Below are 27,462 nucleotides of genomic sequence, written 5' to 3' on the forward strand. Positions count from 1 at the left end.
CTACACTCTGAGACCTCCATCTGCTACATGAGGACACAAACATCAAAGAGTTCAGGTGGAACCTGTGTCCTGCCTCAGGTACGACAGAATCTACATTCCCCCCTGCTTCATGAACCTTTCCTTCAGTAAAAAAAGTGACCAGAACAACCATCGGTATGTCCTCAATTGCCCAGAACATGGCTTCTTCCTCAGTGACTCTAACGAAACAAAACCTTTACGGGATGGATGCTGATTGCTGTCACGAACCTACCACGTTGTGTAGTCATTACTGATAAAAAGTGCCTTTACCCCATTACATCCTGACCTCCTGGAGTGGCAGGTTCATATCCTACTCAGCTTGAGGTCTCAGCTCATTGTAGGTGCTCGGTAAATGTTGACCAAGTGAAGGACTTAGCCAGAACCAACCTTAAAATAGGAGGGTAACTTCTATGGATGGCACTGGCCAAAACCTTGCTCAGGTGCAGTGTTGCTGCTACAGGTCTAGCGTTCTGAGCCTCAGGGAAGTTCCTGAGCATCAGTCCCTGCCGACACTTTTGCTGAGTCCCTCTTCTAACTGCTTGACCTACGTGAGCGGGAAAGAGCAGACAAAGGAAGGATAAGACCTGATTTCTGCTTTTTAGAAGCTTACATTAATTACTTTTAGTGGAACAAAACTAAACGTCAGGGGGAAATTCAAAATCACGACTTCAGGTATGTAAGAATCCAGGTCATGAGATTTGCTGGTAACCGAATCTCAGAGTGTTTTATGACAGATCAGGATTTGCGGTGAAAACGTACCATTAATTAGTAGTGAGCTGAGAGCTTTGGGAACAAGGGCAGACTGGGTAAATGAAGGCCCCCACATGTAAACTTGTGGTTAGAGACTTTTGAAAAAGATGTGGAGGATTTCTGCTGAAAAGCACTTCAGTGGAGAACCGGAGGGATGACATTCCTAACTACACATGTGATGGGGACTATGATAAAAGGTAAAAAGCATCACATATTTTTGCTAGCTTCTCAAGTATACAAACAGAAGGATTGGCCTCAGAGCATGGACAATTTATCCGCTACAGTAGGAGGAAAATCTAGGTACAGGTGGGCTCGCCTGGCTTCTACATGTGGAAGTTCCCTTTCGATTGCTTCCATTTTCTCAGTGAAATGTGAGGCAAGAAGAAATTAGGGTGACCTGACCAGTGAAATGTAGGAAGAGGTACACATTGAGATCACAAATGTGCCATTAGTCAGCATGGTTGTGAGTTTTCCTGAAGACACTTTCAGCCATTCAGGGCAGGTGTTCAGCAAGTACAAATGAATAACATGCAACAGATGAGACATCAATCACAGCACCCATACCTGGGAGTCCTTTATTCACTCAGTAAATAATTCTTGTTCATCTACTCTTGGACAAGCACTCTTCTAGACCTGAGGGTATAAAGGTGAACAAACAGAAGTGGTCACTGGACATGTAGAGGCCACATTCTAACACAGGGGGGACTTTTAGGATACCTAGTTCACAGCGGGCATAACCTTAGCATCATGCCATATGTCCGGGCCATCCTGAGAAGGGTGTGGGCCTGGACTCACCCACTGACATGCCCATGATACTCACACTCACACATAAGAGGAGGCTGCTCTGTTGGCCTCTCCCATACACACTTTTGGACAGTGTCATAAACAGAACTTGAGGAACCGAGCTTTGAAGATGTTAAAACATAGGCGTATTGACCCATGCCCCATGGGTCGCCAGCCCACTTGGGTCTATCCTGCGGCACAGGCCCACCACCCCATTTGCCTTAGCGAACAGACTGGCCTGGGAGATGTGCACGTCACTATAATGCCTCACTGAGGGATAAAGGACACTCTGAGTTATGATGTCCATGTGTTACAGAGCAAGAGGTTTAGAAGAGGGGAAGTGAGCAACAGAGGGTGCCCACCAAAGATGTCTAAGCCCCGTGGTCTGGAACACTTGGAGTTAGTCAAGCAACGGACAACAGGAGGGGTGGGGGCGGGGCGTTCCGTGTGGCACAGTTGAAGGAGGCATGCAGGTTTTGTTTCCACTCCCAAGGGATGGTCTTGCGTTTTAGAGTTCACAGCCCTTCGTGATTACATCACTCCACGGTGTCAAAAGGACCGTAGCCACGGAGCACCGAAGCTGATGCTGTGGAAGGAAGTCACAGAGAAAGGACACTATCTGAAGGATTACAGAGAGACCAGGGAGACTGGAAAGGACACAGCCAGAGTCTGTGCCTCTCAGAAGTAAGCAGCAGCCAGCCACCCTTCCTACAGCCAGCATAGATCCGGAGCTAATGCCTTGACTCCACAATGCCAGACTCCCATGTGAGGGTCGGCGTGTCAGGGAGAGCTGCTGCTAATGGACACAGGCCGCACACCATCAACCGATTTCACAATGGCCATGCCAGTGGCAGCCTCTGTGAGACACTCTGCCTCCTCCTTGTCTTCTCTACAGAAATACCAAGTGGTTACACATGAGGCTGGCAGAGTGCTTCCGACTCGGGCTCCACAAATGAAGGGCTCGAGGTGGGCACTAGTGGTGCCGGGACCTCCGTGTGTCAGGTTGGGGATCATGCTAGTGTTGGCGCTGATTTTCCTGCCAACCTTGTACTGTGACCTGGGATCTGTATATTACTCTTCTTATGAAACAGTCATCCCCAAGAGCCTGACAGTCAAGGGAAGGGAAGACCCAGTGGAAAAGGCATCCTATATGCTCTTAATGCAGGGCCAGAAATGGATGATTCACCTGAAGGCGAAGAGAGGCTGTTTTGTGAAGAACTTTCCAGTCTTCAGCTACCACGGTGGCGTCCTGGGGCAAGAAATGCCTTTCATCTCACATGACTGTCACTATGAAGGCTACATAGAAGGAGTCCCGGGTTCTTTTGTTTCTCTCAACACCTGTTCAGGCCTCAGGGGCATCCTGATTAAGGAGGGGAAACCCTATGGCATTAAGCCCAAGGACACTTCGAAACGCTCTGAACATGTGTTGTACACGATGGCACACCAAGCTCGAGTCTCCTGTGGGGTCACTTCCAAAGGCAGCCAAGTGGCGCCTGCCAGCCGGCAGCAGGGGAGCAGGAAGCCTCACAGTCCACAGGCACCGTCCTCCTTTTGGTCACACACCAAGTACGTGGAGATGTTTGTCGTGGTCAACAACCAGCGGTTCCAAATGTGGGGCAGTGACGTCAGTGAGACAGTCCAGAGGGTCATGGACATCACCGCTCTGGCCAACAGCTTCACCAGGGGGATAAACACAGAGGTGGTGCTGGCTGGAATGGAGATTTGGACCGAGGGGGACCTCATAGAAGTCCCGGCGGACTTGCAAGTTACACTCGGGAATTTCAACAGCTGGAGACAGGAGAAGCTCTCCCGTCGTGTGAAGCACGATGTTGCCCACATGATCGTCGGACATCGTCCTGAAGGAGACGTGGGACAGGCATTTCTCAGTGGTGCCTGTTCAAGTGGCTTTGCGGCAGCCGTTGAGTCCTTCCATCATGAAGACGTCCTCCTGTTTGCAGCGCTCATGGCCCATGAGCTTGGGCACAACTTGGGTATTCGGCACGACCACTCGGCCTGCGCTTGTAGAGATAAACGCTTGTGCCTCATGCGTGAAAATATCACCAAAGAAGGTGGCTTCAGCAACTGCAGCTCTGATTACTTCTACCAGTTCCTCCGGGAACACAAAGGGGGCTGCCTATTTAACAAGCCTCGGCCCCAACATCGCCTGCGTAGGAATGCAGAGTGTGGAGATGGTGTGTTGGAGGACAATGAGGAGTGTGACTGCGGACCTGACTGTGGTGATCACCGGTGCTGTGACCAAACATGTAGGCTGAAGGAGCATGCACAGTGTAGTGACGGACTATGCTGTTCTGATTGCCAGTTGAGACATAAGGGATTCATGTGTCGTCCTGCTCTTGGAGAGTGTGACCTCCCTGAATATTGTGATGGTACCTCCGGAGAATGCCCCATAGACCGCTATAAGCAAGATGGCACATTGTGTGACAGAATTCACTATTGTTTTGGCGGCCGGTGTAAGAACCCTGATAATCAATGTGTGGATATATATGGGTCCCCTGCAAGGTCTGCCCCAGAACACTGTTATATTTCCATGAACACCAAAGGAGACCGGTTCGGGAACTGTGGCTTGTGGGCCTCGTCTAGGACAAAGTATGTTAATTGCTCTGATGATCATATATTTTGTGGGAAACTTATATGTACAAATATTAGACGGATACCAGCAATCAAACCCCACCATACTCTGATCCAGGTACCTCACAAAGATGACTGGTGCTGGAGCATGGATGCCTATAACATGACTGACATCCCCGATGATGGAGAGGTGCACAGCGGCACTCTTTGTGCCCCACACAAAGTCTGCATGAATTACTCCTGCATTGATCGTGCCGTGCTCCATTACGACTGTGAACCTAATGAAATGTGTAATGGGAGAGGAGTCTGCAACAATTTAAGGCACTGTCATTGTGAGGCTGGCTATGCACCCCCTGACTGCAAAGCTGCAGGAAATGGGGGTAGTGTGGACAGTGGCCCTCCTGGAAAGCCACATGATGGAAATCCAAGTGAAGATGAAAGCAGAAGTCACAGTGTTTCTCGTAGTAATTCTGGCAGAGGTTGTGAGAATGAAGATGAAAGCAAAGGCCTTTCCAGGATGGTGTACTTATTCGCCTTATTTCTTTTAATAGTATTTTTAAGTCTGATTATTGGTGCCATTATTGGGGCTGGAAAGGAGAGATCACAGTGCCAACAAAAGGTTCTAGAAGAAACTCAAGAAACTGTACCAGAAACAGAAGTAGGCAGATTAGAGGAAGAACCAGGGGGAAAAATGAGTAGTGACAGGAAGAAGGCCAATATAGCAAATAACTGAATCATTAGGTGGAATAGAGGCTCAGTGGAGCAAACATGAAGTTTACACTGACGGCTGCAGGCCCTGACAGGAAGTCTACAGCCTGTGGAAAGGTAAACTGTGCGAGGAGGACTTTTCTTCTTCAACTTCGTCACTGGTTATCTATGCATATGTAAAATCACTTATAAAAATATTTCAAATTTTCATTTTCACATTTTATGAAGCATTTAAGTTAAACTTTTCTCATGAAATATTCAGATAAATATATTGCCTTAGTAGGTCCAGTTTCTGAGTAATCTTTTTTTTTTTTTTTTAATTTTTTGTTTCAACTTTTTAAAATTTATTTTTGGGACAGATAGAGACAGAGCATGAGCAGGGGAGGGGCAGAGAGAGAGGGAGACACAGAATCGGAAACAGGCTCCAGGCTCCGAGCCATCAGCCCAGAGCCTGACGCGGGGCTCGAACTCACGGACCGTGAGATCGTGACCTGGCTGAAGTCAGACGCTTAACCGACTGTGCCACCCAGGCGCCCCTGTAATCTGTCTTTTATGGATATAATCTTCCACCTATTTTACTGGGTGTACAGCATTATTTATGCTTATACATATTGCAGTCCCAGGCTTTTTCACCCCACTTAAAACTACACATCATGTTAGAAAGTTGTTTATATGTTCATTGTTCTAATTTGCCCTGTGAAGTTTATTCATGAAATGAAACGATTTTAAATTAGTAAGTAAGTAAATATATGTGTTCAAACAACACATCACTTTAGGCTTTATATGGCCTATAACCTGGATGTCCTTTAGTTTTGCAGTTTCTTGAAAGACCTCCATTAATTCAGGATGGTATGATTACTCTGGTTGGGGTAAATGGGCCAGAGGTGGGCAACCTAGCCAAGAAGCAATCTTGACCAGTGCTCAGTTAAAATACCCATTTTACCTTTTTCTATTTTCTGCTTTATTAAAAATATTTGTTTCTCAATTCCTTTACTAAGTTAATACCTGTTGAGTGAGTGTAGAAAGGAACAGAGCTTTAAGTGGTACTTAATTGTAAAGACAGCACAAACACATTTAATAACTATACAATCCAATAGCACAAGACACTGTGTAAAACACTTTGCATTCCTTGCCTTAATTTTATCTTCCCATCTACACTCTGAGACCTCCATCTGCTACATGAGGAAACAGACATCACAGAGTTTGGGTGGAACCTGTGTCCTGCCTCAGGTACGACGGAATCTACATTCCCCCCTGCTTCGTGAACCTTTCCTTCAGTAAAAAAAGTGACCAGAACAACCATCGGTATGTCCTCAATTGCCCAGAACATGGCTTCTTCCTCAGTGACTCTAACGAAACAAAACCTTTACGGGATGGATGCTGATTGCTGTCACGAACCTACCACGTTGTGTAGTCATTACTGATAAAAAGTGCCTTTACCCCATTACATCCTGACCTCCTGGAGTGGCAGGTTCATATCCTACTCAGCTTGAGGTCTCAGCTCATTGTAGGTGCTCGGTAAATGTTGACCAAGTGAAGGACTTAGCCAGAACCAACCTTAAAATAGGAGGGTAACTTCTATGGATGGCACTGGCCAAAACCTTGCTCAGGTGCAGTGTTGCTGCTACAGGTCTAGCGTTCTGAGCCTCAGGGAAGTTCCTGAGCATCAGTCCCTGCCGACACTTTTGCTGAGTCCCTCTTCTAACTGCTTGACCTACGTGAGCGGGAAAGAGCAGACAAAGGAAGGATAAGACCTGATTTCTGCTTTTTAGAAGCTTGCATTAATTACTTTTGGTGGAACAAAACTAAACGTCAGGGGGAAATTCAAAATCACGACTTCAGGTATGTAAGATTCCAGGTCATGAGATTTGCTGGTAACCGAATCTCAGAGTGTTTTATGACAGATCAGGATTTGCGGTGAAAACGTACCATTAATTAGTAGTGAGCTGAGAGCTTTGGGAACAAGGGCAGACTGGGTAAATGAAGGCCCCCACATGTAAACTTGTGGTTAGAGACTTTTGAAAAAGATGTGGAGGATTTCTGCTGAAAAGCACTTCAGTGGAGAACCGGAGGGATGACATTCCTAACTGCACATGTGATGGGCACTACGATAAAAGGTAAAAAGCATCACATATTTTTGCTAGCTTCTCAAGTATAAGGGAGTCATGATTTACGTATGGGGTGATTACGCTTAGCTAATTAAATGGTGTTCTTAAAAGATCAAAAGTCAGATGGAAAATCGAGAATCAATCAATAAAACCTATTTAAAACTTCGCAATGTTTGACAACAAAATGTACAAAAAATTAGCAGTACGGAAGTGGCAGGTAGAATAGGCTATTTTTAGTTGCTGTCCTTATGATTGCAAGACGAGGTTGAAGGCAGGGAACAAAGGTTAGGACAGGCTATTCGAATGAACTTCCTCTGAAAAACTGATAGAAAATGGGACATGTTTCTAACTGCCAGGTAGATCTTAAGAAGTGTGGAACCCCCAAATTCCAGGGATTAAAGGTTGGGGTTCTTTAGGATCTGCTGTAGAAGGGAGGTGACCAATTTTAAGAGAGGAGGTAGGGGCAGTCTGGTTTGAGGTTCAGCGTTCTGCATTTTGTGTGATTGTTTCTACAAAGCCCACTCTTTCACCGGATTCCCTCCCCCAGCATGTTTGGGGGATTCTGAGGAAGGCTTGATTACATGTTCCAGTGATCTCTGTTGGTAGTCACTCATGACCCAGCCAGCTGCAGCCCCAAGAGATTCTGACAGTGACTCCTTGCCGTCCTTCACCTGCCTTCCCTGAGTGGCTATTGTCCTCTCTGTGCTCCCTAAGACTGGTGGAGACCAAGACCCTTCCCTTAGTTTCCCAAAGCACAGCTAAGTCCAGGCTCTAGATTTTTATCCAGACTTAGAGGGAGCAAAAGGAAACTTAATATGGAAAAGAACGCACTCGGATGTGGCATTAATGTTCGTGGAGTCCAGAGGTCATGTCTCTTCCTCCCTGGGTGACTTGGATAGGTGCTCTCTTTCTTTGGATGCCCCCAACCTGACATCTTTCTTTGTCCATGCAGGAGTACTCTGGGGAATATCCTCATAACTTGGACTCAAACACCAACCTCTCCTCTGGGGCTCAGCTGAAGGAAAAATAAAAGATTTACCTTCAACACAGGTGACATTATCAACTTCACAGGGATGCAGTTCTGCACTAAGTAACGTTTTGCCCTGGTTTGCAATGTTTCTTGACACCGTATTAAAAATGGAAATAAAAACTTCCAGTGTTTACAAACTTAATTTCAGAACAGAATGTTGCTGTTTCCTTTGGGCAAATATGCTCATTGAAATGTTTTCTCAAAACCAAGGTAGACTTCTTCCAAGAATGTTTGCAAAATGCTGACTTTTTAAAATTAATACTCCCCCTGATTCTGGGCATTTATCTTTAAAAAGTTTTGGACTAGGAAAGGAAAGGAAAAAAAGGTCCATACCACTTCTGCTATTTAATAAAATTATGCAAGTTTTACGTGAGGAGGTTATGCTGCAAGGAAATGCATGAGGGTAAGCAAGGTGCTGGGTTAGTATGTGAATGACAAAGCCATGGGGACTCGTCTCACAGTTAGAAAACTATATTTAACATATCTATAAAAGAAACAGCAGAGATGGAATCATGGCTGACCAAGTGTTTACAAGCACCTGCCCGTTTTACTGCTGTAAACTACTTAACCAGGTTTCTTAAGGCCTTCCTAAGCTTCTACAGACACTGATCTTGTCACCACAGTCTGGAGTTCAGGAACTTCCACTGCTCTCTCGTTTTCTAGAGCAGAAGATGTAAACCTGGTGTGGCATTAAAGGGCCGTGACAATTGGGTCCTCCTGTCCTTTGTCTCCTATGACTTTTGAAAACATGCATGCCCTCCTTCCTCACCTCAGTATGTCTGACAGGAAGGACCCGTGTCCTCACTACATGCCATGGCCACTTCCCACTCTGAGCTTTTGATTCCACCAAATGACCTTACTCTTCCCCACCCCTGCTTGGTTCAACCATCACAGCTCCGGACAGGCTCTTGAAACTGCTCCAGCAAACCTTTCTCTACTTTTCTGAAGAAAACATGGGTTCTCTTTGAGGATACTCATGGAAAGAACTAAGAGGGGAGTCGGTATGAAACAGACCATCAAGTGATGGTTTTCTACAGAACAGCAGTACCCATCTTTGTCCTTCCTTGAGTGAAATCTCCGATTAGTACTTTCAGCACAAGAAATGTGTTTACTCAGGTGACATGTTCTCAGAATCTCAAATTCTGGAGGTATTCATGCATTAGTAGAGAAATGGAAAAAAAGCCGTGTGAGACACAAAAGGAGTGAGCTTCGAAGCCGCGACATTTCTTCTAGTAACGTGTTTCCAGTGGCTGAATAATCACAAGCAGGGTGTCAGTGCAGACAATTTCACATGAAAAAGGTGCAGGAGAGAAGGCCCTCCCTCATGCCATCCACTGACCCCTTTTCCACCCAAAGCCTTCCTTTATGGTCCATAGGTAAGCTAGGCCAGTAGAAAAATACAGCTATGCAATTAAGTATGTGAAATAAAGCAAAGGCTACCAATTCAGTGCTTTGTAAAAATAAGAATAGACCCCAACTTGGAGGTAACTGATGTGTCAGGATTTAAGAAAAGCCCACAGACAGGAATCTATAAAACTTTTGCAACAAAATGATACCAGTACATCAGATCCCCCAACTATTCAGAGTCTCTCCTGAAGTATTTACATTTTCTATCACAATATGAACCTAGAAAAAGAAACCATTAGTTTTATTCATGATTTTTTCCAAAACAGATACAATTTTTAAAAAATGTTTGTTTATTTTTGAGAGAGAGAAAGAGACAGAGTGAGAGCAGGGGAAGGGCACAGAGAGAGGGAGACACAGAATCTGAAGCGGCCTCCAGGCTCCGCGCTGTCAACACAGAGCCTGATGTGGGGCTCCATCTCACAAACTGTGAGGTTGTGACCTGAGCCAACGTCGGACACTTAACTGAATGAGCCACTCGGGCGCCCCCAAAACAGATACAATTTTTAATCATCTTTCTTGTCATGTTCGCCATTTTGATGACCAATGTAAATGTCTAGTAGTGTTTTACAAAACAATTTAAGCATAAGAGAAAACAAGAGGCTACCTTTCCTAAGCACTGTGAGAGTTCTCTTCTCCTCCTTGGATGCTAAGAGCACGAGTGCCGTGTAAGCATTGAGTCCTGTGTTCTCCTAGCCTAATAAATCCAACCAGGAAGAGCTTTCTGAGGGTAAACAGTAACTTTTTTTAAAAAAGAAGAAAGTCGGGGCACCTGGTTGGCTCAGTGGCTTAACTAAGCATCTGACTTCGGCTCAGGTCATGATCTCACGGTCCGTGAGTTGGAGCCCCTTGTTGGGCTCTGTGCTGACCGCTCAGAGTCTGGAGCATGCTTCAGTTTCTGCATCTCTGTCTCTCTCTGCCCCTTCCCCGCTTACTCTCTGTCTCTGTCTCTCTCAAAAATAAATAAACATTAAAAATTTTTTAAATAAATAAATAAAAGAAGAAAGTCACCTTTCTTCTTATCGAGGGGGCTTTCACATTCCGTGTCCCTAAATCCTAAGCGTTACATTCTAGCTCACTGGTCTTGAACAGGAAACCTCACTTCCTTGGGCCTGGGTTTCTGCCTCAGTATGATGACCCACAAAGGCTACCTCTCACAGAACGGTTGAGAGATTAAGTTCGGTAATGTGTGTGTGTGCTGGTATCCAGTGCAGTGCTTGGCATACAGCGGGTGCTCGAATAAACACCGAGAAGATCTAACATCAACTGTGACAATGGCTGTAAGACTCTATTAATTGTATGTTGTTCCACAACGGTAAGGTCTGTCCACTCCTGAGTCATAATACTGAATTTCCTTTATACCTATGGCATTCTGACCTACCCTATATATGGTCATTTGCAAACATATTCTACTCCCTCTACTAAACTGAAAATCTCTGGGGATGAGGAGGAATAAGATTTGGCTAATGTGGCAATCACTGCCTTGGGCCCAGTCCTTACCCACGTAAGACTGGTAAGGACTTTATTCTTTTCCTTAGACCCCTCTCAAGACCATAGTGGCATTAAAACAGTCTTGCTTCTTGGATCCTAAGTCACGGATTCTAGCCTTCTCCTTCTTCTGACTGTATCCTCAATCCTTAAAGTGCAAATGGCTCGGGATGGACCAAATTGGCACATTTGAGCCTTGCTGTCCAAGCCCAAGGCTTTTTATAGAACTCTAATTTTACTATGAAACTGACACGTGTCACTTCTCCCCATCCATCCATTCATTCATTCATTGTCTCACTCATTCATTCATTCCACCACTAGTGAGTCTTTACCTATGAACTGTACTACCAGTACAATAGACATGGTAGTAAATAAGACAAAGCCCCAGATCCCATGGAAATTTTAAAAAATTGTGAACCCAGCACAAACAAAAGGATAACGACATGAAGTGTCAGGTTATAATCTGTGTGATGGAACAAAATGAAGCAGGGCAAGGGGAAGTAGAGTGATGTCAGGGTGGACTGTTATCTGAAGCAGTGGTCAGAGAAGACCTGTGTGAGAAGGTGACATTTGAGGAGAGACAGGTAGAAAGTAAGGGCAAGGGCGCCTGGGTGGCTCAGTCGGTTAAGCATCCGACTTCAGCTCAAGTCATCATCTTATCGTCTGTGCGTTCAAGACCCCTGCCAGGCTCTGTGCTGACAGCTCGGGGCCTGGAGCCTGCTTCGGATTCTGTGTCTCCCTCTCTCTGCCCCTCCCCTGCTCGCTCTCAGTCTCTCTCTCTCTCAAAAATGAACACAACTTTTTCAAAAAAGAAGGTGACAGCAGAAGCTCAGCAAGTATCAGGGGAAGAGCAAACCTGGCAGAGGGAAGTCTAGGTGGAAAGGTCCTGAGATGGCAGCATGCTTGGCGTGTTTGAAGAACAGCAGGGAGGTCAGCACTATCTGGACACAATGAGCATGGTGGAGAGTAGCAGTTGAGGGCTGTGGGTGGAGACAGATCACATGAAGACTTGGTAAGCATTGGTAAGGAGTTATGTTTTCTATTCAGTGGAGATGGGAAGCATGGAGGGGCTTCAGCAAAGGAGTGACCAGAGCGGAGAAGTACTGAAGGATCACTCCATATGCTACATGATCAAGGAACAGGCAGGGGTAGGGCGATGAGCCACTGCGTGAGCAGAGAATCCTTACAGACCTTGGGATTTGCCAAGTGGGAGATATCAGAGGCTTTGAGGATGGTGGTTGAAGTGTCAGTGGTGAGAAGAGGCTAGAGTCTGGGAGGATTATGAGGTAGAGCTCAAAGGATTTGCCGTGGGAGCAGATGTAGAGTGTGAGACAAAGGCGGAAAGGACAACCCCAGTGGCTCCGCCCTGAGCAACTGCAAGAACAGAGTTGCCATTTACTGAGGGGCAGAGGAGTGTAGAAAGAGCAGCCGTTGCACATGTTTAGTTTGAGATGCCTATTACACACCTAAGCGGGTATGCCAGGCCGGCAGCGAGAGGACTGAGTCTAGAAGTCAGGAGAGAAGTCAGCTACAGATGTATATTTGAGAGTTGTCAGTATGGAGATGATATCCAAGCTAGGGACAGGCTGACACTGTCCTGGGAGTGTTCTAGGGAGACAGCAGCTAGAGAAAGGAACAGATCTGAGGACTGGGTGAGGACTTAGCTCCAGGACATTCCATGTGTAGGTGTTGATAAGATGAGGATTCAGGAAAGAAGTGGGAGAAGTGGCTGGTATGGTAGGGCTACCACCAGGAGAGAGCACTGTCCTGAAAACCAAGCAAGAACGTGTTTCTGGGAGAGTTTTACACTTCAAACCCAGTCCACCCGCAAATTCTCTTGGCTCTATCATCAACATATATCCAGAATGTGACCTCTTATCACCACTGCCCTCACCCCACTCTCCAGTGCACTGCAAGCCATCATCTACTCCCTCTTGGCCAACTGTAGAGTCTCTAGCTGGTCTCTCTGCTTCCACCCTGGTTCCCCTCAATAGCCTACTTTCCACCCAGCGGGCAGGGTGATTGTTTTAAAAGGCAAGGCAGAACATACCCATCATCTTTTAAATGCTGTCAATAGGCCCGTAAGGTGAGGACGGAGTGGTGATCGTTTGATTTGACAACGGAGAGTTACCCATTGGTATCCGGGAGCAGAGCAGTTTGGATGGATGGGTGGGAATGAAAGCTCATTCCACCGGAGTCAAGATGTAAAGGATGAGTCAAACAAACATCCGTGGAAGTGTTCAATGTCATCAGTTTTCAGAAAAATACAGATTAGATAGCCACAAAGAGATATCACCACACACCCAAGATTGACTATATAAAACTGAAAACTCCAAGTATTGCTGCGGAACAGTGGAAACGCTCATAAACTGCTTCAGAAATGTACACAGCCATGCCGCTTTTAAATAGCACTTTTTATTGTCTAGTTACATTCATTGTCTCAAGTACCCTGTAACTTAGCTATTTTACTCCTAGGCAAATACCCTAGAACTTGCTGCTTATTTGCATCATGCTACTGGACAAAAATGGTCATAGAAGCACTCTTCATAGTATTCCCAAAGAAAAGAACCCTGTGTTCACAGGTAATACAGTGAATGTTGTGACTGATCCACACAGAGAAATGCAAGTGTAGAACAACGTGGAAAGGAATGAGCTATGGCGGCACCCAAAAAGAGTAAGTGTAAACTCAAATACCATGTGGAGCAAAAGAGGCCGGCCACACTGCATTCCTATGAATTCACAGGAAGTTAAGAGGTAAAACGGGAAGACTTCCAAAAGGTTAAAGCAGGGTCCCCCCCAAGTCCCCTCCTCCATAAAGGTAGTCACAACACAGGCAAAAACAGTCAAAATCAATTTTTCGCCAGTATGAAAATTAATCCAAGACAGAACCATGTGAAGCCGGTTTGTTCAAAAACAGAAACAGTAAAGCAGCCGAATCTTGGTTAGAGCAGTGAACTCTGTGAAGTTTTTTTTTTTTTTTTAATTTTTTTTTTTTTTCAACGTTTATTTATTTTTGGGACAGAGAGAGACAGAGCATGAATGCGGGAGGGGCAGAGAGAGAGGGAGGCACAGAACTGGAAGCAGGCTCCAGGCTCTGAGCCATTAGCCCAGAGCCTGACGCGGGGCTCGAACTCCCGGACCGCGAGATCGTGACCTGGCTGAAGTCGGACGCTTAACCGACTGCGCCAACCAGGCGCCCCGAACTCTGTGAAGTTTTAATTGCCCTAGTCCCATATCCCCCTTCTCCCTCAGGTCCCCACTAGCCTTAAAAAACCACATCCTATCAACAGCAGTAGCTGTGAAAATAGGCGGCCTAGCACCCAATGTAAGGGGCAGAACAGTTTGGAGCTTCTTCAAAGGCCCCATGGCCATACAACTGTTACTAACTTACACATCTGGCACTTCCCCAGAAAATCCCCATTCACAGGACCTGTCTTGCTATCAACTCTTAGAAGAAAACAGAAGGCAAAAGTTTCACGGCACCGGATTTGGCAAAGATTTCTCCAACTAATGACACCAAAGGTACAGAACACAACAACAAAAAAAGACAAAATGGACTTCACAAAAATTTTTAGATCTTGTGCATCAAAAAACACTATTAACACAGTAAAAAGGCTACTCACAGAATGGAAGGAAATATTTGCAAGTCAAGTATCTGAGAAGGGATTAACATCCAGAATATACAGAGAAGCTCCTAAAACTCAACAACTATAAAAATCAACAACCTGATTCAAAGAATGGGCCAAGGACTCGAAAAGACATGTCTGCAAAGAAGATACACCAATGGCCTACATCGCCAATCATTAGGGAAATGCAAATCAAAAGTCCACTGAGGTACCACCTCATACCCATGAGGATGACTACTGTCAAAAAACCCAGAAAAGAGCAAGTGCTGGAGAGGATGTGGAGCAAATTGGAACCCACGTGTGCTATCGGTGACAACGTAAAATGATACAGCCACTGCAGAACACAGTGTCGCGGTTCCTCAAAAGATCGGAAATAGAATTGCTGTACGATCCGGCAATTCCACTTCTGGGCATATACCCAAAAGAGCTGAAAGCAGGGTCTGGAAGAGATATTTGTATGTCATGTGCTTAGCAGCACTATTCACAGTGGCTAAAACACGGAAGCAACTTAAGTGTCCACTGGAAGCAACTTAAGTGTCCACCGACGGGCGACGAACGGATAAGCAAAATGTGGTATACACATATACAATGTAACACCCTTAGAAAGAAAAAATATTTCTACTCACCATTAGAAAGAAAAAATATTCTGACGCATGCTACAACACAGATGGACCTTGGGGACATTACGCTAAGTGCAATAAGCCAGTTCCCCAAAGACAAATACTGTTATGATTCCACTCACAGGAATTACTCAGAGTAGTCACAATCACAGACACAGAAAGTAGAATGGTGGTTGCGAGGGGATGGAGGCAAGGAGACCCTGGGGATGTACAGTTTATTGACTATGGAGTTTCAGTCAAAAGACGAAAAGAGTCCCGGAGATCGATAGTGGTGGCGGCAGCACAACATTATGGATGCATTTAAAACCAGTGAAGTGTGTCCTTAAAACCGGTAAAAATCATGTTCTGTGTGTTTTAACGCATTAGGAAAAAAAGAAGAAGAAAAATGAAATAGCCGTCCGCTCGGAGAGACAGCACTGAGGAAGTGAAAAGACAGCCCACGGGATGGGAGAGAATACTTGCAGATCATCTACGTGATAGGGACTAATGCCCAGACAATATTAAGAACTCCCACAAGTCAAGGAGAAAGACACCCAATTTTAAAAGGGCATGGGATGTGAAGAGACATTTCTCCAAAGAAGAAATAAATGACCAATAAGAATACGAAGGGGGCTGTGCAATATTACTAATTATCAGAAAAGTGCAAATCAAAACTACAACGAGATACCAGTTTACATCCACTAGGATGGCTAAAATCAAAAGGACAGGCAGGAATGAATGTCAGAGGATGGGGAGAAACTGGAATCCTCACTTACTGCTGCCAGGAATGTAAAATTGTGTAGCTGCTTCAGAAAACAGTCGGGCCATTCCTCAAAAGGCTAAACACAGACTTAACATATGACCGAGCACTTCCACTCCCAAGAACCTACCCAAGGCAAATGAAAACATTTGTCCATGCAAAAACTTGTACTCAAATGACCATAGCAGCAGGATTATTCACAATAGCCAAAAAGTGGACACAATCAAAATGGTCATCGACTGATGGGTCAAAAAATAAAATGCGGTAAATACTCACTTATTCAAAAAGCATGCGTTATTTGGCCAAAACGCAATGAGGTACGGACACATATTACAACATGGCTCATCCTTGACAAGATGTGAGGTGAAACAAGGGAGTCACAGAAAACCACACGGGTAGAAAGTCCATTGCTATGAAATGCCCAGAACAGACAGTCATAGAGCTGGAAAGTACACTAGTGGTGGCCAGGGGCTCAGGGGAAGGGAGAGTGGGGAGGGACTGATAATGAATACAAGAGCTTTCCTTGGAGGGTGAGGAAAATGTTCCAAACTCGACTGTGGTGATGCCTGCATAATTTTCTGAACATACTACAAACCACTGAATAGTACTCTTTAAACTATGTGAGTTGTAGCTCAATAAAGGTGTCACTAGAAGACAAGTAAGCTAAAATCACACAATTCTGGGATGCCTATTTAGGAAGCAAAACAATTTTTTAAGAAGTGAGAAAGGAGTTACCAAAAGAGAGAGGATCATGGTTCTCTCTGGAGCAGGAGGGTTTGTGATTGGCAATGAATGGTAAATGGGCGACTTCTGTGGAGCTAAAACTGTTGATTACTTCAGTGGAGTTGTGCACACACAGCTATTTTTCTCCCTGAGTGAAATATATGTAACATCAACCATCTTAACTGTTTTTCAGTGTACAGTTTGGTGGCATTAAATACATTCACACTGTTGGACAACTGTCACCACCACCCATTTACAGAACTTTTCATCATCCCAAGCTGCAGCTCTGCACCCATTAAACAAGAACTCCCCCATTACTCTTTTCCCCAGCTCCCGGTCACCTCTATTCTACTTTCTGTCTCTTGAACTTGACTCTTTGAGGAACCTCATATAAATGTAATCATAACATAGTTGTCCTTTTGTATCTGGCTCAGCTGTTCTCTTTTTAGTAACTCGCAGTAAAATACATTCATGTTTCATGCACGTGTAGTGTTTGTGCTGTAATTCAAAGGAAAACATTTCGGAAAAGAAAACTAGTGATGCAAGTTGGAGCAGAATGTTTACACACCCTTTCAAAAAAGTTTCCTTGTGAAACAGAGAAGAGAACCTGGATGTGACTGGGCAGTGATATGAACTGAGAAGGATGGTTTCATAAAAGTGAGATATTACAGCACATAATGAGATAGGATACAATGGACAAACAGATGTTTAAGGTGTAAAAGAGAGAAGGGACCACTGGAAAAGTGAAGCCCATGAGAAACAGAATGCGAAGGTGACTCTAGATACAAACAGAGGGATTGGCCTCAGAGTGGAGCATGGACAATTTATCCACTACAGTAGGAGGAAAATCTAGGTACAGGTGGGCTCGCCTGGCTTCTACATGTGGAAGTTCCCTTTCGATTGCTTCCATTTTCTCAGTGAAATGTGAGGCAAGAAGAAATTAGGGTGACCTGACCAGTGAAATGTAGGAAGAGGTACACACTGAGATCACAAATGTGCCATTAGTCAGCATGGTTGTGAGTTTTCCTGAAGACACTTTCAGCCATTCAGGGCAGGTGTTCAGCAAGTACAAACGAATAACATGCAACAGATGAGACATCAATCACAGCACCCATACCTGGGAGTCCTTTATTCACTCAGTAAATAATTCTTGTTCATCTACTCTTGGACAAGCACTCTTCTAGACCTGAGGGTATAAAGGTGAACAAACAGAAGTGGTCACTGGACATGTAGAGGCCACATTCTAACACAGGGGAGACTTTTAGGATACCTAGTTCACAGCGGGCATAACCTTAGCATCATGCCATATGTCCGGGCCATCCTGAGAAGGGTGTGGGCCTGGACTCACCCACTGACATGCCCATGATACTCACACTCACACATAAGAGGAGGCTGCTCTGTTGGCCTCTCCCATACACACTTTTGGACAGTGTCATAAACAGAACTTGAGGAACCGAGCTTTGAAGATGTTAAAACATAGGCGTATTGACCCATGCCCCATGGGTCGCCAGCCCACTTGGGTCTATCCTGCGGCACAGGCCCACCACCCCATTTGCCTTAGCGAACAGACTGGCCTGGGAGATGTGCACGTCACTATAATGCCTCACTGAGGGATAAAGGACACTCTGAGTTATGATGTCCATGTGTTACAGAGCAAGAGGTTTAGAAGAGGGGAAGTGAGCAACAGAGGGTGCCCACCAAAGATGTCTAAGCCCCGTGGTCTGGAACACTTGGAGTTAGTCAAGCAACGGACAACAGGAGGGGTGGGGGCGGGGCGTTCCGTGTGGCACAGTTGAAGGAGGCATGCAGGTTTTGTTTCCACTCCCAAGGGATGGTCTTGCGTTTTAGAGTTCACAGCCCTTCGTGATTACATCACTCCACGGTGTCAAAAGGACCGTAGCCACGGAGCACCGAAGCTGATGCTGTGGAAGGAAGTCACAGAGAAAGGACACTATCTGAAGGATTACAGAGAGACCAGGGAGACTGGAAAGGACACAGCCAGAGTCTGTGCCTCTCAGAAGTAAGCAGCAGCCAGCCACCCTTCCTACAGCCAGCATAGATCCGGAGCTAATGCCTTGACTCCACAATGCCAGACTCCCATGTGAGGGTCGGCGTGTCAGGGAGAGCTGCTGCTAATGGACACAGGCCGCACACCATCAACCGATTTCACAATGGCCATGCCAGTGGCAGCCTCTGTGAGACACTCTGCCTCCTCCTTGTCTTCTCTACAGAAATACCAAGTGGTTACACATGAGGCTGGCAGAGTGCTTCCGACTCGGGCTCCACAAATGAAGGGCTCGAGGTGGGCACTAGTGGTGCCGGGACCTCCGTGTGTCAGGTTGGGGATCGTGCTAGTGTTGGCGCTGATTTTCCTGCCAACCTTGTACTGTGACCTGGGATCTGTATATTACTCTTCTTATGAAACAGTCATCCCCAAGAGCCTGACAGTCAAGGGAAGGGAAGACCCAGTGGAAAAGGCATCCTATATGCTCTTAATGCAGGGCCAGAAATGGATGATTCACCTGAAGGCGAAGAGAGACTGTTTTGTGAAGAACTTTCCAGTCTTCAGCTACCACGGTGGTGTCCTGGGGCAAGAAATGCCTTTCATCTCACATGACTGTCACTATGAAGGCTACATAGAAGGAGTCCCGGGTTCTTTTGTTTCTCTCAACACCTGTTCAGGCCTCAGGGGCATCCTGATTAAGGAGGGGAAACCCTATGGCATTAAGCCCAAGGACACTTCGAAACGCTCTGAACATGTGTTGTACGCGATGGCACACCAAGCTCGAGTCTCCTGTGGGGTCACTTCCAAAGGCAGCCAAGTGGCGCCTGCCAGCCGGCAGCAGGGGAGCAGGAAGCCTCACAGTCCACAGGCACCGTCCTCCTTTTGGTCACACACCAAGTACGTGGAGATGTTTGTCGTGGTCAACAACCAGCGGTTCCAAATGTGGGGCAGTGACGTCAGTGAGACAGTCCAGAGGGTCATGGACATCACCGCTCTGGCCAACAGCTTCACCAGGGGGATAAACACAGAGGTGGTGCTGGCTGGAATGGAGATTTGGACCGAGGGGGACCTCATAGAAGTCCCGGCGGACTTGCAAGTTACACTCGGGAATTTCAACAGCTGGAGACAGGAGAAGCTCTCCCGTCGTGTGAAGCACGATGTTGCCCACATGATCGTCGGACATCGTCCTGAAGGAGACGTGGGACAGGCATTTCTCAGTGGTGCCTGTTCAAGTGGCTTTGCGGCAGCCGTTGAGTCCTTCCATCATGAAGACGTCCTGCTGTTTGCAGCGCTCATGGCCCATGAGCTTGGGCACAACTTGGGTATTCGGCACGACCACTCGGCCTGCGCTTGTAGAGATAAACGCTTGTGCCTCATGCGTGAAAATATCACCAAAGAAGGTGGCTTCAGCAACTGCAGCTCTGATTACTTCTACCAGTTCCTCCGGGAACACAAAGGGGGCTGCCTATTTAACAAGCCTCGGCCCCAACATCGCCTGCGTAGGAATGCAGAGTGTGGAAATGGTGTGTTGGAGGACAATGAGGAGTGTGACTGCGGACCTGACTGTGGTGATCACCGGTGCTGTGACCAAACATGTAGGCTGAAGGAAAATGCAAAGTGTAGTCCTGGACCCTGCTGTAATGAAACATGTGGATTTGCAGAAAAGGGATTCATGTGTCGTCCTGCTCTTGGAGAGTGTGACCTCCCTGAATATTGTGATGGTACGACTGCAATATGCCCCCACGACACATACAAGCAAGATGGTACAACTTGTGAAAGAGTTCACTATTGTGTTCAGGGTGTGTGCAGGACCCCGGATATTCAATGTCTACATGTTTTTGGGTACCCTGCAAGGTCTGCCCCAGAAGACTGTTACATTTCCATGAACACCAAAGGAGACCGATTTGGAAACTGTGGCTTTCCCACATCACCTAGGTCAGAATACATTAAATGTGAGGATGAAAACATATATTGTGGGAAAATCATATGTACAAATATTAAACATGTACCAGAAATTAAACCTAATCAAACAATGATTCAGGTCCCTCATAAAGATGATTTCTGCTGGAGCATGGATGTCTATGACATTACTGATATCCCTGATAATGGATATGTGCACATTGGCACTCTTTGCGCCCCAGAGAAAATCTGTATGAATCGCTCCTGCACTGATCATGCTGTGCTCAACTACGACTGTGAACCGAAAGAAATGTGTAATGGGAGAGGAGTTTGCAACAATTTAAAGCACTGCCATTGTGAGGCTGGCTATGCACCCCCCAACTGCAAAACTGCAGGAAATGGGGGTAGTGTGGACAGTGGCTCTCCTAGTGCACCACACCCAGGTGAAACTCAAAACACTACCACTGTTCACAAAGATAAAGAAAATTTCTCAGACTATTTGCTCATATTACTCCTGATACTTTTGGGCACAGTATTGATAGTTGTTTGTGTCATCATCCTTTGTAAATGTACAAAAGAAGCTCATCCAGAACCCACAGAAAAGGGTCCAGAAAAGGCTGTGGTAAAGCCCCAAGAGCCTGAAATACCTGCTGCAGAAGAGGCAGCTGAAGAACCTCCATCAGAAGAGAAAGAGAAAGAGGAAGAGGAAGAGGAAGAGGAAGAGGAAGAGGAAGAGAAAGAGAAAGAGAAAGAGAAAGAGAAAGAGAAAGAGAAAGAGAAAGAGAAAGAGGAGGAAGAGGAAGAGGAGGAAGAGGAAGAGGAGGAATCAGAGCCATAAGAGGGAGGAAGAAGTCAAATATATCAAACATCTCAAGCACTGAGTGGGAATGAAAGGCTCAGGGATGTATAGGTGAAGTGGGAATTGATAGCTCCAGTGGCTCTAACTAGAATTATTCAGTCCATAAAAATATACTAATGTAGGAGCAGGGATTCATCTGCTTTTATTATTCATTTTAGTAACTGAGGTTTTATTTATTTAATATAGTAACTGTTTCACTACTTCTTACTTTTCCACATTTCATTTGAACTCTTCATATGCATCTATAGACATCGTTGTCTGCCTTGGGCCATTTTTTTCCATTCACCAGGAACTTTTTTAGGACACATCATCTTTCATGTAAGCTGTTTGACATACATTACCACATGTACCTGCATTTATTATTTTCACTTGTTTTTTCATTGCAATACCACTACATATTATGAGGACAGTTTTTAATGTGAGCAATTTGCCCTATAAATGTGCATTCAGAAAACGAGGAGTGTTTAAATCCAAAAATAAATAAAACTTTATTCAGATTATACATCTCTTCAGATTCCACTTGGCATAGTTATTGAGTCTACTTTGTTCTGGGACTCTGTATACATCTGTGGGATGTACTATACCTGGTAAACCAGAAGACCCTGATTGTCAAGGGGCAAGTGTTGAAGTCATGTACCTTATCAAATCTGGCAGATGTTTAATATGACATATGTATATACAATTTATTACTTCCTGGTATTTCCAAGACCTTCCTATAGCCATCCTCACTCTTTATCGAAAAGGTTTCATTTCTTTTTCTTTTAGAGAAGCTTTCATAGCATTTCCTCTGTACTAATCTTCATGGGATGAATTTCAGATCTCCAAATATCTCATGTCTGATGAACATCATGTAGACTTCGCAAACTCTATTTATACTAATTTTATAATAGTATAGAGGCCCCTACCACAGTGCTAAGTATATGTACAAAACTAAAAATTTGTCTATTTTTAAAATTTATTGAAACTAATAACTTGTTGACTGACATCTGAAGCAATCTCTCCAATTACAGGTAATGGAGCTTAGAGGTGGTAGATATTACTTGGTGAAGACAGCACAAAGCAAGTGTAATATTAATGCTATTCATTCTGTGCTAGGAACTGTATTAAATACTTTGCATTCATTGTCTCAACTTAATCCTCCCAACTTCCCTATGAAACCTCCATCTTGTTCATGAGGAAGCAAAGAAAATTTGCTCTAGATCTGGTTAAGTAGTAGAACCTGTATCTTTCCTCAGGTATGACTCAGTCTCCATTTTCCATTTCTTCATGAGCTTTTTCCTGTGGTAAAAAGTGATGGGGAAGACACTCAATAGGTATATGCCCCTAATTGACCTCTATTATGAATTCCAAAATTGTGTAATCATTATTGATGAAAATGTCTTTTCTCCTATTACATCCTGACATCATGGAATGGTCATCTTATTTAGTGTTGATTGTAGATGCTTAATAAATGTTTATCCAGTGAATAATTAAATGGTGCTAACCATAAAATATAGGGCCAGATTCATTCCCTGGGCAGAAGGTCTGTTGCTACTCCTTAACACAAGTGAAATCTAGATGCAATATCGATTGCTAAACATTTATAAATTGTCAAGTAATCAAAAGTTTATAAAATCTCAAATTCCAGCAAATGAAGTTTGAACCAGATTATGATAGTCTATGGTGGGGCAGGTGGCCAGTTTTAATGTGGGCAGGAGAAAGCAGATGTAACGTGGGCTATGAAATCTCCGTGTTCCAAGGGTCCGAGTTTCTTGTAAAGCTCAGGTGACAATTCCGCATTGTGTGTACTCTAGAAAGCACACCTTTTCACCTGACTCCCCTCCCCATCTGAGGGATTCTGACGAATACTTGTAGCACTATCCAATAATCTGTGTCAGTAGTCAACAGACAGCTGCTTTCCTAAAACTTCTGATGGTGACCCGCTTCTATATTTTGCCCATCTTTCCTGGTCAACTATTGTCCTTTCTGTGCTGCCTTAGGCGATCGGAGACCCAGGCCCTTCCCTTAGTTCCTCAAAGCACAGCTCCATCCAGGCTCTACATTTTTATCTACATTTGTGGTTGAGGGGAACAAAGAGAAATTATAATATGGAAAAGAAAAACATGTGGATGCTGCAGATATGTATTAATGTTTCTAAGAGTCCAGGGGTCATGCCCAACTGGTGACCTGGATAGGCCATCTCTCTCCTTTTTGACCTGACCTAACATCCTTTATGGTTCCTGTAGGAGTGCTTGTGATAATATCCTCATTACTTGGAATCAGATTCCACCACATTCTCTGGCGCCCAGTGAGAAGGGGAAAAAAAATTTTTTTTAATGACAACTGAAAACCTAGATCACGTCATCATAACCTCACATGAACACACAACAGAGACAAAGCATGAAATTAGTTTGACAAAAATTTAGCTTTTTTATATGTTCAAACTTCATTTCTTAAGCTTATTTTTTATTTTTATTGATATATAATTGACATAACATTAGTTTCAGGTGTACAACACAGTAATTTGTATTTGGATATATTTCGAAATGATTATCACAATAAGCTAACATACATCACCACACATAATTTTTTTTCTTATGAGAACCTGTAAGTTCTACTTTCTTAGCAACTTTCAAATATATAACACAGTATTAGTCATCATACTGTATATTATATCCCCAGGACTTATTTATTCTATGATTGAAAAGTCTGTATCTCTTGACTGCCTTCACCCATTTCACCAATCCCTTCATCCCCTGCCTCTGGAAACTTTTCATTTGTTCTTTGTATCTATGAGGTATTTCTGGTTTTTGTTTGCTTTTAGATTCCACATGTATTTGAGAATATATGATATTGGTCTTTCTCTGTGGACTTATTTCAAATTCTGTCAAGGTCCATCCATGTTGTTACACATGGCAAATTTCTTTTTCTTGTTGAATGAATATATATATATATATATATATATATATATATAATACTCCTTTATATATAGTAGATAAACATACATATATATTTTCACATTTTCTTTATCCATTCATCCACTGATAACACTTAGGTAGCTTCCATGTCTTGGCTATTGTCAATAATGCTGCAGTGAACATGAAGGTACAGGTATCTTTTCAAGTTAGTGTTTTGTTTCCTTTGGATAGCCAATAGTGGAATTACTAAATCATATAGTAGTTCTATTTTTAACTTTTTTGAGAAAACGCCATAGTGTTTTCCATAGTGGATGCACCAATTTACATTCCCACCAATAGCGCACAAGGGGTCCCTTTTGTCCACATCCTCACCAACACTTGTTAGTTCATGCATTTTTTATAATAACCATTCTAACAGGTGTAGGGTGATATCTCAGTGTAGCTTTGATTTGCATTTCCCTGATGATGAGTGATACTGAGCTTCTTTTCATGAACCTGTTGGCCATCTGTATGGCCTTTAAAAAAATTTTAATGTTTATTCATTTTTGAAAGAGGGAGAAAGAACATGAGCGGGAGAGTGGCAGAGAAAAGGAGACAGACACAGAATCCAAAGCAGGCCCCAGGCTCCAAGCTGTCAGCACAGAGCTGGAAGCAGGGCTCTAAATCAAGAGCCAGAAGACCATGACCTGAGCCAAAGCCGGACGCTTAACCGACTGACCCACCCAGGTGCTCCTATGTTTTTATATATGTAAACATATATATATAAATAGATATAAATACATATACAAATATACATACATATATAGAGAGAACGTGTGTGCATGTGCACCTGCATGCACATGAGCAGGGGAGGGGCAGAGAGAATGGGAGAGAGAATTCAAAACAGGCACCACACAGTCAGCACAGAGCCCCAATTCCACAAACATGGAGATCATGACCTGAGCAAAATCAAGAGTCAGACGCTTAACCAACTAAGTCACCCAGATGTCCCCTGGTAGGTCTTCTTTGGAAAAATGTCTATTCAGATCCTCTTCCCATTTTTTGATTGGGTTGTTTTACTGCTTTTTAGTCGTATGAGTTCTTTCATGTTTTGGATATTAACTCCTTATTAAATACATGATTTGCAAGTATTTTCTCCCGTTCAGTAGTTGATGATTTCATTCTGTTGATGATTTCCTTTGCTATGGAAACTTTTAGTTTGATGTAGTTTCAGTTGTTTATTTTTGCTTTTGTTGCCTTTGCTTTTGGTGTCAGATCCAAAAAAGCACTACCAAGACCAATGTCAAGAAGCTTATTGCCTATGTTTTCTTCTAGGAGTTGTATGGTTTCAGGTCTTATGTTCAAATCTTTAATCAATTTTAAGTTAATTTTTGTGTATGGGTATGATAGTGGTCCAGCTTCATTCTTTTGCATGTGGCTGTACAGTTGTCCCAACATCATTTAAGAGACTGTCCTTTCCCCATTGCCTATTTGTGGCTTTACTGTCCTACATTAATTGCCTATATGTGTGAGTTTATTTCTGGGCTTTCTATTCTGTTCCATTGACCTATGTGTCTGTTTTTATGCCAATGCCATACTGTTTTGATTACTAAGCTTTTGTAATATAGTTTGAAATCAGAAAGTGTTATGCTTCCAACTTTGTTCTTCTTTCTTAAGATTGTTTTGGTTACTTTTGTGGTTCCACACAAATTTTAGGGTATTTATTCTATTTCTACATAAAAATACTGTGAAATTTTTGTAGGAACTGAACTGAATCTGTAGATTTCTTTGGATAGTACGGGCATTTTAACAATATTAATTCTTGGGGCGCCTGGGTGGCTCAGTCAGTTAAGCATCCAACTTCTGCTCAGGTCATGATCTCGCGGCTCATGGGTTTGAGCCCTGCGTCAGGCTCTGTGCTGACAGCTCGGAGCCTGGAGCCTGCTTCAGATTCTGTGTCTCCCTCTCTCTCTGCCTGTTCTGCTTCTCTCAAAAATAAACATTAAAAAAATAAACAATATGAATTCTTCCAACCCATAAGCATGAAGTATCTTTCCATTTCTTTGTGTCTTCCTCAATGTCTTCCATCAGCGTCTTACAGTTTTCAATTACAGGTCTTTCACCTCCTTGGTTAAATTTATTCCTAGGTATTTTATTCTTTTTGAGGCAATTGTAAATGGAGCTCTTATTTTTTCTGATAGTTCATTATTAGTGTATAGAAACACAACTGATTTTGTATATTGATTTTGCATCCTGAAACTTGACTGAATTCACTTACTAGTTCTAAATTTTCTGTTGGAGTCTTTATTACTTATTATCAATAATGTTTAAACTTTACAGCCAACATGGGGCTTGAACTCACAACCCTGAGATCAAGAGTCTCATGCTCTACTGACTGAGCCAGCCAGGCACCCTAGTGGAGTCTTTATATGTCATCTGCAAGTAGTGAGGCTTTACTTCTTCCTCTCTGGATGCCTTTTATTTTTCTTGCCCAATTTCTCTGGCTAGGATTTCCAATACTATGTTGAATAAAAGTGGTTAGAGTCAGTATCCTTGTCTTGTTCCTGATCTTAGAGGAAAAGCGTTCAGATTTTTATCACTGTGTATGATGTTATTAGCTGTGGGCTGAAACTACATTCCTGAGTAGAATTTTGTCATTTAGGATGGGGTATTGATCAAAAGTCTCACTAAAATGTTTTCATAAAGTGAAATTTAAAAAAAGCAATCTTCCTCCACCAATGAAAATGCTTAACAGCTTTAAAATAAGTTTTCACCCTGCTTCTAGACATACAGCTATCAAAATTTTTAAACTTAAAAAAAAATTTTAATGTTTACTTATTTTTGAGAGAGAGACAGAGTGTGAGTGGGGGAGGGGAAGAGAGAGAGAGGGAGGCACAGAATCTGAAACAGGCTCCAGGCTCTGAGCTGCCCGCACAGAGCCTGACACAGGGCTTGAACTCAGGAACGGCAAGATCATGACCTAGGCCAAAGTTGGATGCTTAACCGACTGAGCCATCCAGGCACCCCTGAGCTTCTTTATCAATCCCTTCATTATATATGTCTTATGGCTCTAGGTGATTACTTTGTAATGGGAAAATAAATCTTCCATTACCTTTCCCCATAAATATGCACAATCTACCACCTTATGTCCTGTTATGAAAAAATCATTCTATTCCAGAGACCGCCGGGGAGAGAAGCTAAACAGTTTGACCTTGATCTTACCTCTGAAATAGATCC

The 27,462-nt window shown here is 43.9% G+C and overlaps 3 protein-coding genes across 18 annotated transcripts in view; 2 read left to right on the top strand and 1 right to left on the bottom strand.

Moving 5' to 3' along the window:
• Positions 1 to 27,462, bottom strand: part of TMEM116 (transmembrane protein 116) — a 167,676-nt gene that overhangs the window by 41,704 nt on the left and 98,510 nt on the right. For 8 of the 16 annotated variants that reach the window (XM_045041480.1, XM_045041483.1, XM_045041481.1 and 5 more), the window contains 2 exons: positions 11,735 to 11,858; positions 6,684 to 7,971 (listed from right to left, as the gene is read on the bottom strand). The exons of 4 other annotated variants lie outside the window; for them this stretch is intronic. In XM_045041480.1, the coding sequence (XP_044897415.1) occupies positions 7,823 to 7,971; positions 11,735 to 11,858 (273 nt within the window). In that variant the 3' untranslated portion in view covers positions 6,684 to 7,822. Of the gene's footprint in view, positions 1 to 1,317; positions 1,402 to 6,683; positions 7,972 to 11,734; positions 11,859 to 17,700; positions 18,509 to 21,810; positions 22,628 to 27,462 lie in introns of those variants that run through there. 4 more of the 16 variants (XM_023241424.2, XM_045041488.1, XM_023241428.2 and 1 more) reach the window with 4 other exon arrangements.
• Positions 1,993 to 21,851, top strand: LOC123381167 (disintegrin and metalloproteinase domain-containing protein 1a-like). The gene is made up of 2 exons (XM_045041471.1): positions 1,993 to 3,837; positions 20,209 to 21,851. The coding sequence occupies exons 1-2, from the start codon at positions 2,351 to 2,353 to the stop codon at positions 21,326 to 21,328; spliced, it is 2,607 nt and encodes an 868-aa protein (XP_044897406.1). The 5' UTR covers positions 1,993 to 2,350; the 3' UTR covers positions 21,329 to 21,851.
• On the top strand, positions 3,851 to 8,128 carry LOC123381170 (disintegrin and metalloproteinase domain-containing protein 1a-like). Its single transcript, XM_045041490.1, has 2 exons — positions 3,851 to 4,965; positions 7,909 to 8,128. The coding sequence occupies exon 1, from the start codon at positions 3,890 to 3,892 to the stop codon at positions 4,871 to 4,873; it is 984 nt and encodes a 327-aa protein (XP_044897425.1). The 5' UTR covers positions 3,851 to 3,889; the 3' UTR covers positions 4,874 to 4,965; positions 7,909 to 8,128.

Source organism: Felis catus, chromosome D3 (assembly GCF_018350175.1).
Source record: "Felis catus isolate Fca126 chromosome D3, F.catus_Fca126_mat1.0, whole genome shotgun sequence".
Classification (NCBI taxonomy): Eukaryota; Metazoa; Chordata; class Mammalia; order Carnivora; family Felidae; genus Felis; species Felis catus.